General features: G+C 46.8%; 1 protein-coding gene across 1 annotated transcript in view; it reads left to right on the top strand.

Annotated features, from left to right (window-relative positions):
• Window positions 1-1,784: 1,784 nt before the first annotated feature.
• LOC114080110 (melanoma inhibitory activity protein 2-like) overlaps window positions 1,785-10,955 on the top strand; it is a 30,536-nt gene continuing 21,365 nt past the window's right edge. Inside the window, 1 exon segment of the mRNA XM_071604925.1 lies at window positions 1,785-1,824. Coding sequence (XP_071461026.1) covers window positions 1,785-1,824 — 40 coding nt within the window.

Below are 10,955 nucleotides of genomic sequence, written 5' to 3'. Positions count from 1 at the left end.
AAACTATTATTCCCAGGGGGGACAGATTTCTTTGCCCCTGATTTCCCTGGTAAACCTCCCCATCCCCCATATAATATCCTCCAAGAATGCCACATTGGACATAGGATTTCTGTAAATCTAAATCCTCTGGGTAAATTTGAGAAAGCTAGATTTTTTTTCTCTTGGCTTATAAGAAAGTCTAATTTTATAAGAGAAAAATTTTATTTGAGACAGAAGAGATTGAGATATAGAAAACCTTTTAGATATTGTGATAGCTTCCTGGAATAACTGTAGCATTTCAAAGCTATCAAAGTGATGTGGTGAAAAGAACATCATCAAAGAGTGACTCTACATCCAGAAAGTAGCTGAGATCAAGGGGAATAAATAGATTTCCCCCAAAGCATACCTTATATATAATTAGAGAATGGAGAGGAATGAAGGGAGGCCCAGGGAAGAGCAGGTAGGTGGGGCTGCCTGCAGGTTGGGATCCCCTGCACTGGGCAGTGGAGACTCATGTAGTATCCTTCTTTATGCAGGGGTGGAGTCCATCATCCCTGGTGCATTCCTGAACCCACGCATCTAGTGACCCCTAAACACTGTGTTCCTATACATGTACACATACACATGATAAAGTTTAGGCATAAATAAGAGATAGTAATGGACTAATGATGGGCACTTCTAGTAGAGTTCAACAATTATAGTGACAGGTACTAATGAAAGTCAGGTAAACATGCTCTGGTCTCTGGTATTTTCCATTTCATCTGAGGTTGACCACAGGTACCTGAACCTGTAATAGGGCACTGCAGATTTTTTTGTGCTGTCCTGACCTAGTTTGGAGGCCCCAGCTAATAACAATTTAGTTTTCCTTCTAGAGCTGCCCCCCAAGTCCTCATCAGCAGGCTCAAGAGAGACTTCTGCCATTTGAGCTTCATCCACCCCATCTCCTCAGCTCCAAGGCTGCCCTGAAGGTAACCGCTGTGCAGCTATAGCACAGGGAGAGTCAGCACCCAGGAGAGGCTGGGGTCAGAAATGGCCCTGCTGCACCCTGAAAACCACACCCATGGAGAATTTATACTTCTTACTCTCTCTGGTAAAATGTGAATGAACCCATTTCTCAAACTTGACCTGTTTCAGAGTTGATCTGTGAACACTCCAGCTCATGGGCATTTGTCAACAACCACCAGCAGCAATTGTTCAACAGCGGAGCATTCAGGGAGGGACAGTATAAGTCTGTGAAGGAAGAGAGTGGGCAGAGGGCACAAGGACATGCGACTATAGACTTAAGACAGTGGAGCAGAAGGCCTTGGGGGTGGGTGCAAAAAGGCTGGGAAGAGCAGGAGGTGAAGAGTTAAAAGACAGCATTCAAAGTTTTGCTTAGGGAGTCAATGCCAAGCTCAAGGTGACAAAGGGACATTGTGAGCAGGTAAGTCAAGGATATTAACGTGTTGGGTTTTAAGAGGATGAGAACTTTAAGATGTCACAGGAAGAAAGTGTGTAATGGCACCTGATTCATGGTTAAAGAGCAAGGGGGTCAATGGTCAGCGGAAGGCATGGGATGGAAGCTTGCTCTGGGAAAGGAGGCTGCAGGTGGAGGGGGCAGAGCTGGATGATCAGGATCAAGGCAGATGCACAGTGTGGTACAGGAGGAGCCTGGGGAGAAGATAGAGAGAGGAGGAAAAGCAGGTACAGGAAAGGGAAGAGAGCCAAGGGTGGAGGTCAGATGTCTTCAGTGGACTAAAGTACTCAGCAGAGAACAGCAGGCCCTATAGGCCGGTGGGTAGTGGTCAGGGGTACACATTCAGGTCATGGAGGAGCTGAAAGTGTGCTGTCCAATATCTGAAACAAGTAAGTTCTCCTGTGTGTTTCATGGTAGATGATGTGACACCTTAATGTGCTTGGTAAAATGGTTACTAGGTTGAACAAATTCTCTCATAGTTGCCCATATTTCCCACTTTGACAAGTACAGTTATAATCTACTTATTGACAAAAAATAACTAAAATCTACTACCATCATGCCAGGTGCAGTGGTGTCCAGCTGTAATCCCAGCAACTTGGGATGCTGAGGCAGAGGGATTTCAAGTTGGGGGCCAGCCTCAACAACTTAGCATGGCCCTAAACAACTTAGTAAGAACCTGTAACAAAAGTTTTTAAAAAGGAGTGTGGATGTGGCTCAGTGGTTGAGTCCCACAGTTTAATCACCAGTAACCCCACTCCTCAGAAAAAGAGACAAAGCTAAACTATACTATCATCAATGATAACCTATTGGACCTTAGATCTTCTGAACTAGTCATCTTATACATGTGCCCTTTGGCATGATTTTACATACAGGTCTGGACAGGTGAACTTTCATAGAAATCACATGTTCTGGGAGCCCAATTTTATCTCTAAGCATTTGTTAGTTGTAAGTCCCGTCTTCCCCAATGGGCAAGGCCACCTGTCAGCACCAAAACTGCAAATAACAAGAATCTATAGCAAACAAAATGAATCCTCTGATTCACAGCTGGCAAAGAGATTCACACAGAATCTGAATTGAAGGCTACACTGTTAGAAGAGAGCTTATCAGAAAACCCTTGAGGTGGCAGAGCAGAGGGTGGATTCTTTGTCTCATAAATTCAAGGAATGAGATCCACACACATGGAGGTGGGAGCAAAGCAAAAGGGTTTATTAGAGAAACAGAAAGCAAGCATAGCTCCCAAAGGGGAAGGATCCTAAGGAGGGGCCCAGCAGACTGGCTGATGTCCTGGGGCTTATACAGACCCACTTAAGGCAGCTGGCCTCCAACCCCATCCTGGGTAAGGCACACAGTGTCCACAGTTCCTCATGGTCCAATCTGGTTACTGGGCCTTTTTTGTGGGGATGGGTACAAGGCAGTGGATGTCTCACTATCAGGTAGTTCTCTGTGTTTTTCCTCTGTTTTCACAGGAGTTGGCCTGGCCTTGCTGGGGCCTGGCTTGTGTCTGTACTTTCTCAACCCCACTGCACACAGACCTGACCTCCAAAGAGCTCAATGAAAATGTGAGTCTTCACCCACATCACACATACACCAATTGTGAGTGGACTTCCACAGTAAATAATTAAGAAAACATAAACAGTTTTAGAAAAGTCAAATTCAGTGTTCTAAGAAAATATTGCATACAAAACACACTAGCAATGTACAAAATAACAAATTCAATTTTATTAAAATTAAGGATCATTCAAAAGACACACTTACATACAAGGAGAGACACCCAGATAAAAAGAGTCAGACAAAGGCACATAGTAAGAGATAAAAATGATAGGAAACTAGATGTATGCAAATAATAATACCTGGATCCAGAGATCAGATCTTCCTTTTACTACAGAAGTTGGTTGGTTGATCTCTCTCTCTCTCTCTCTCTCTCTCTCTCTCTCTCTCTCTCTCTCTCTCTCTCAGTGTGTGTTGTTGTATTCTCTCTGTATAACAGATGGGGTGGACCTGAGTTGTCCATTTAAGGTCTTTCAACCCCACCTGGGACAGTGCCTTGCTCTGTGCTTGAACAGGGAAGGTCTAAATTCTATGTTATATGCAAGTGCTCTAGAATGACTGAGATACAAATGGAGAATGGGGAAAATAGGATCAGGTAATGAAAAGGAAAAAGAGATACAGTGGCCCTTTGAATTGCAGGTGAGAAAAGAAAGTATATTGTAATGCCTGGGGAGGGTGTGAACTGGCTGCCTGCCTGTCAGCAGCTGGGAGAATAACTTGTCAACCAGCAATGACAGCACAGGTCCCTAGTGGACACACAGGGTTCCCATAGCCCAGCCTGACCTCTACAAAATGAGAGCAGGCTGCGGCAGCAGCCCATACACATGGCTGATGACTCAGGGGTTGGTGGGGATGTGTGGATGTTGCTGTGCCAAGGTTTTTTTAAAAAGTTGAAATTAATTTCTGTGTCCACTCAAGCTGTGTCCTGCAGTTTCAAGGCCTCGGTGTTCTCCAGTTCCTGGAGAATCATCACATCCCACATCTGTGACTGTGCTGTTGTTGTCTGTGGGGAGACAGAGTCCTGGGGCTGCTACCCACAGTCTTCCCAGGATCCTCTCCCACTGAGGACGTTAGACCTCAGGTCTAACCTTGAATGTGTGGTTCCAGGACATTGATAGGACTGAGGGAGTCAGGAGAGGGGGAGGGAGGAGCCTGGACAGGAGTCAGCTCAGAAGGGAAGGGGTGTTATCCTGGGTGAGGCAGTCACAGGTGAGGACACAGCGTTAAATCAACATTCTCAGAACATATTGAAATGATTTGTTTGCTGTATAAAACACTAAATCACTATGAATGTATGTAACAAGTAGAATCAGAATGGATTCCTGGTGTAAACTTTAGAGGTATAAGTTGATGTCTGATTAAAAGAAAGAGAAACCCTTAGAGTCAGGTGTCATGGCAGAAAAAAAATTAAAGAAAACAAGACCACTCAACGTTCTCTTGTTATGCACAGGAACACCTGGCACCCCTCTGAGTTCTGGCCCCTTGGTGGCCATCCTCCCCACCAACAGGTCCAGGGAGTGGCTTCTCCCACATGCTGCAGGCCACATGGTGTCCCCAGCTCCAGGGCTGTTGCATAATTTAGAAGGTCATGGGGAGCAGCCACTGCTGCTCCCCCCTGACTCTCCCTACCACAGGCCCTTCACAGTAGCATCCAGACACTTGATTCCATGTGACAAGGAAGGTGAAGAGTGCCTGTACACACATAGGAAGAGGAGAACCAGCAGGATGTCCATCTTTTCAGAAAACAGGCTGAAGAAGATGCCACTTGGATAGCACTGTTCTATCCCCTGCAGCGTCTGGGAAAGGTGTAGGTGGCCTACAACCAGCATCCAGAGCTTGGCCATGAGCTGGCAGATGTCTCTGGACCTGAAGACCACAGTGCTCACACAGCCTCAGAGCCACATGGGCACTGTACCACTCACAGCTGGCATGGAACCAGAGTTCCTTGGAGAGGAAGTCCAAGCCACCAGGAAGTGGAGAGAGGCTGGAGTGAAGGTGGAGGGCTGCTCTTCAGGGAGTGCAGAGGCACAGGGATATAGAATATGCCATTCCTGACTTCTTGATGCTCATTTGATACCAGGATTAATACAAAGTGCAGAGGAAGCGTTATTTAGAAGGTTGCCCACAACCTTGGATGCTGAGCCGAGGACCTCTCGATTCTGGCAGATGTTACCTGAGAGCCAGGGCTGCAGGGGAAGCAGATGGGCATGTAGCTGTGCTGGGCGGACCTGGTGATGCAGGTTCACAGAAGAGGGGGACCTTTCTATGGCCTTGTGCCATCTGCAGCACAGGCTCCCGCCTCCTTGACATAAAGCTGGGTGTCCAGGGAGGACCATGCTGCACCTCACACGTGTCCCCTCAGTGTCTAGCTTTATTCTACTGGTAAATTAGCTCACCTATTTACACAAACGCTTGCAAGTTCATATATGTGTATGCTTTCATGGGCTCAGAAGTGGAAAAAGTTCTTCAGGTCAGTGAAAACAAAACTTAAAGTTGCTTTATATAAAGAAAAATTTTTTGAGAACATAATTCTCACCCTTATTCACAGAAAAGATTGGTTGATATAAGAAGTTTCTAAAATGAAGATCAAATATCTTGGGTTCATCAAGTTGTATAGGAAAATAGGAAACAGAAAGCTGCTGTTGAGAAATTACACAGAAGAATGTTATTTTAAAAGTTAAAAACTTCACAAACATTCTCCATAATAACTCATTTCCTTGGTTCATTGCAAGTTAAAAGACTTGCAATGGCTGCATTCCATATTTCACCCTGGGTGAAAAAGACATATGAATTTATCTCTGCTTTGGAAATATAAAAATGGGAAAGGAAACTAATTGAATCTTGAGCAATCAAGTATCTGTTACTTCAGGAGAAATGTGCTGATGGTCTGGTGCCCACAGCCAGCCGTGTCTCTCAACGAAAAGGAGCCCTGAGGCAGCAGCAAATGAAAGAGTCCCTTGACTTTCTAACTCTAAAGTGCACTGGGGTCCTCAGCTGCTGACTGTGGGACCCACATGGTCGTGGTGGAGGGAAACAGAGTTGGTGGTCATCGCTCTAGACAGAGCATCCTGTAGACAGCCATCCTAGTTCCTGTTGGGCAAATGGAATGGATGAGTCCCCAGTCCTTCCAGGTCATTTGAATCAAGTGCTGTTCTCCTGGAAAGTTGGCCTGGAGCAAATGCAGTGGAGAAATGAGTGTGGACCTGTGGGAGGATAATTCTCCTTAGCATCGCCAGTAAGTTCATAACTCCCAGAAAAGTTTTGTCCCAAATTGTCTTTGTTGGATTCCTGTGAAAACAGAGCTTGAGAAGACAGATTTAGCATTAGCTATTGGAATAAAGGAGAGAGCCGTTTACTGCATGGTGAATTGTTTATTCTCTGGTGCAAGAAACAAGGCAGGTTTGTTAGCAGTTCTCCTTAAAATATTTGTCTCCCTACATGCAGGGATCATCAAATGTGATGCAAACTCCTTTCCTGTGCAGCTTCCACCTGGGCCACTCCACACACCCAGACTGAAGTTGGAAGGAGAAGGGAAACTGGTGGGAGCACAGTGCTCCTGCTGCCTGCAGTGCCACAAGGAAGGAAGTGCCTGGTTCTCATCTAGGAAGCACACGTCTTCTGCTGGGATCTGTTCAAGGGTTGCAGTGTAATCTCACACTTTCACATTATGTGAAAACACCCACAGCTGTCTTTCAAAACAGGAGGATACATGGGCATGTCTTACCTAGGCTTCGAAAAATAGCACTTACAACTCTCTAAATCAGAATATATTCATCTATTTTCCCTAGGTTGTAGTCTTAGGAGATTCGATTTCTCTATAAACAGTGCAGTCGCTGGTGCAGGCAGGGTTGTGAGAAGTGTCACAGCAGGTTCCACAGCTGGAGACCTGCAAAGGGGAGGGGAAGATACATGAGGCTTCCTGGGTGACAGGATCCTGGAGGGACTTTGTTAAAAAACAATTATTATAAGGACATTTATTTATTTTCACTCCATTGCCCTATTATCTCTGTCCCTGCCTGTCACCCATGTGATATCTTCTGAGAAGGCCACATGAGTCACTGAGGTTTTTCTGTTGAAAACGGACTCTTTGGTGAATGTTTGAAGGAGCTTGAGTTTTAAGGCTTCGCTTATTTAAGGCAAAGTCTAATTTTATGGAAAAGGTGAGTTGGGTACAGAGGAGATTCTGATATGGCAAACCCCTCAGTATTGTGGTAAGTTCTAGGGAAATGTCAACCTTTAGAGGTTGGGGAAGTGGGGTGGTAAATGCTGGGTTTCCAAGGTGTGAAACTAGCCCCAACAGCAGTGGGTTTACCTGTGGAATGAACAGACTCTTTCCAACAAGGACCTTTCATGTGATGAGAACAGAGATGAAATAAAGGGAGGCCCAGAGATGAGGAGAGAGGTGGAGCTGGCCCTGCACATCCTGGGGAATGCTCGCTCTGGAACCTGCCTGGAGGTTGGCTGAGAGGATCAGGCCTCACCTTCCTCCAGTGGCTGCCTCAGCACTCCCTCACCTGTGAGCCCTGGCACTCAAGGGCATTTACTAAAAACACCCAGGGCCACTGTTAACAGTGAAGTGTTGAGGGAGGGACAGAGCACAGCTGTGTGATGGACAAGAGTAAGCACAGGGCACAGGGAAATGGACGACAGACGTGAGATGGTGGAGCAGTGAGCCTGGAGGGCCAGGTCTAAAGATGATGGAGGGGAGAGAGGGGGAAAGGCAGAAGCATGTCACGGGTTGCTCCAAGGTTAAGGCCAATGCCAGGCTATGACTACAAAGGGAAGAGTGGGCCAGGAAGGCCCAGGCATAAACCCATTGAGTTCGGGTGGGTGGATGGCAAGGTGACAGTAACAAGGGTTTGATGGCAATACAAGTCATTGGCAATGGGGGCCAATGGTCAGTGGGAAGCATGTGATGGAGAACTGCTGTGGGCAAAGATCATGAGAGGAGGAGCCCACTGTCTTGGTGGACAGTGACTGAGGCGGATTCAGAGTGTAAGCAAAGTAGGTGGAGCCTGGGGAGGGGACAGACATGGGGAGGGAGGAAGGATGTGCACAGGAAGGGAGGGAGCCTGAGGGAGGGGACCCTGGTTGTGAGTGCACTGAAGCACCCAGGAGCAAGGGGCAGGGCTGCAGGGAGGTGGGTGGTGGTCAGGGGCAGCATGCACTTCACAGAGGAGTGGAGGGTCCTGGAGGTTGAGCACTGTGGATTTGAGGGTGTTGGGCAAAGGGCACAAGGAACGGGCTGGCCCTAGAGTAGATACAGAGAAGGGGAAGAAAGACACAGGTGACAGAGTTTGCAGAAGCCACTGAAGTCAAGGAGGATTGTGGTCAGACTGTGGTCCTTGGAACAGGGAAAAAAGGTTTGCGTTTTTTCTTGGGTTTTGTTGTTGCTGTTGTTTCTTTGTTTGTTTGTTTTTCAAAAAGGTACAGAATGTGGGTCCAGGGAATATATATTAGAAAGGCAGGGAGGAAGTGAAGGACAATGAAGGCTTATGGATTTCTAAAGGTCACAGCAATGGAGGGATGGAGGATGTAGTCAGACGTGTAAGGGAGTGAATCTCAAGGGTCTCCTTTCCTCCCAGAGCCTGACTCTGCAGCACACACTGTTCATTGTGCTTTAGCTTGGCACCTGTTGCATACATTGTGCTCCATCAGACACCCAGGGCGGAGGAGAAGCTTCCAATAGCTCAGGCATCTGGACAGATACCAGAAGATGCTTTCAGGATACTCCAGGCCTGACTCCTGGCTGCAAAAGGCTATTTTAAAAATGGTGCCCTACCTGGGTCTCCGCTCCCTTCCTGGGCTCAATGTAGAGCTGTCAGGATGACCCATGTAAGCCATCTTCTGTCTTCTCAGGCTAGACCTGCACTTCCTCAGATGCATGCACTCAGGCTCACGGGGGATCGTATGACCTTGGAGCTAGTGGATACACCAAACCGGTCAACACACTGCTCAAGGAAGCCCCATAGTACTGATTCCCTCAATGGATTTCTGAGCAGTGATCCCACAACCCATTGCTGTCCCTCCTGTCTACAGAACACCTTCCCTGGAGTTCACAGAAAAAAGAACCCAGGTGCTGGAGGACATTGGCCTGCACATGATACCACTGCTTCCCACAGGGTCCTCTGACCCTAGCCCTCTGGCACTCAGCTAAGTGCACCCACCCAGTCTTGCCACAGATCCACTATGCTGCCTCTGCTACATGTGGACACTATGTCTGGTGTCCACTTCCAGGGTTTAGCATGTCCTCCCAGGGCTACTAGGCACCTGACCAAATTTCCCAAGGGCCAGATCCAGAAAATTATGGAGGGTCCCTCAATGCCAGAGCCCATGGAATTATTTCAACCAGTCATTGCACACAGTGCCTGGGAGCCCTGGCAATCCCACCTCTTTACCCTACTCAAGCCATCCCCACTGGCCATTACTTGGTGTCCAACAGTAACTCCTGTGTGGCCCACCTGACCTCTGCTCTCCTTTGCAGCTATATTTGGGGAAGATTTCTGCAGTTCTTCTGTCCACGTGTCAGTGTGTTTGTCTTTCCTTCAAAATAATCTTAAAATCAAGGAAAACCTATGCATCGCCCACCCCCAGGTCTTGTCAACCCTGTGGACATTAACTGCCTTAGAATTTTTCCTACCTCTGTACTTTGGGAACTTGAGCTCATGGTCTACACCCCCCACTATGTCCTTTGTTCCCAGGGCCATTGCACTCACAGGATCTGAGACCCAAACTATCTCATCCTCTTAATTTCTGTGCATAGTTTGCCCCTTGTGGCCTTAAAGTCCCCAGTGCACTTGAGATGCACCACACCCTGTATCCCATGTGCCCTTTCCCCACTGCCATTTCTCTATTACTTTATGGTGCACAGCCAAAAGCCCCCTGCACCCCATCTAACCCCCAGGATGTTCATGTGCTCACTCATTATCTATTGCACACTCTCAGCCTACCCCAGCACGTCAACTGTCACACCACACCCCCACACCAACAGCAAACACAATAGCCTACTCAAATGCCACATGTGTGCAATGCTGTCCTGGTCGGCTGTGGGGGGCTGGGAAGGAATGTAAAGGGAAAACGTGACCACCCTCTTCCTGGCTTTCTTGGGCCAGGGTATAAGCACAGTTATATATATATATATATATATATATATATATATATATATATATATATATATATATATATGGTACTCCCACACATTGAGAAGAATGTGGAGTGACTATGTGACAGAGAATGGAACAGGACAGTTAGTTTGGTGTCTGCATTATTGGTTTTGCTGGTACCAATCAGTGACCTTACCATTTCTGGTGTTTTTTTGTTTGCTTGTTTCAAATTCACATTTTCGGTGACATAGTAGGAATCAAGTATTTCATTGAAAGCTGTGTATTGTTTGCAGAGTTATTGCTAATTGTTGTGTTCCCTATTCTGTAAGGTGCTGGAACCTGTAGGAACACTACAAGTTCACAGGGTAAAAACTCTGCTGCTTAAGTAACTCAGCCAAAAGAAAGCACCTTGTTTTACACACTAAGTACTGAAACTCTTCAGCTATACCTTAACATAAACACCAGAAGAGGCAAAAGCCCAGACTAATTATGAGGCCCCAAGCAGAAATGACTAAAGTTGGGCCACAGGCCCCACCTACACACATCCATAGCTATAGCAAAAACAGAGAGAAGTAACACAAACTCTCTGGATACCAAATATGAGAGGGTCTCAATAGAGATCACACTTTTCACTAAAATATCTTCTAAGATACAATGTAAGTCTTATCAAATACGTGGCCATGGGACTGATGTTCTTATCACACACTGCAGTAGGAGTTCTGGGAAATTTATCTCTGCTTTATTACTATTTAGTCTGTAAGGCGTGGCTGCCTGTTTCCTCCTCTTGAGGCTGCACATGTGGCTGGGACGGCTCCTGGGGATCAGCCAGGAGGTGGTGCTGTGGGCTGTGACGGAGGAGGCGGACCACC

Source organism: Marmota flaviventris, chromosome 18 (assembly GCF_047511675.1).
Source record: "Marmota flaviventris isolate mMarFla1 chromosome 18, mMarFla1.hap1, whole genome shotgun sequence".
In the NCBI taxonomy this organism is placed as follows: domain Eukaryota; kingdom Metazoa; phylum Chordata; class Mammalia; order Rodentia; family Sciuridae; genus Marmota; species Marmota flaviventris.
Note: the sequence above shows the minus strand (reverse complement) of the source record. Positions and strands in the feature narration are given on the sequence as shown.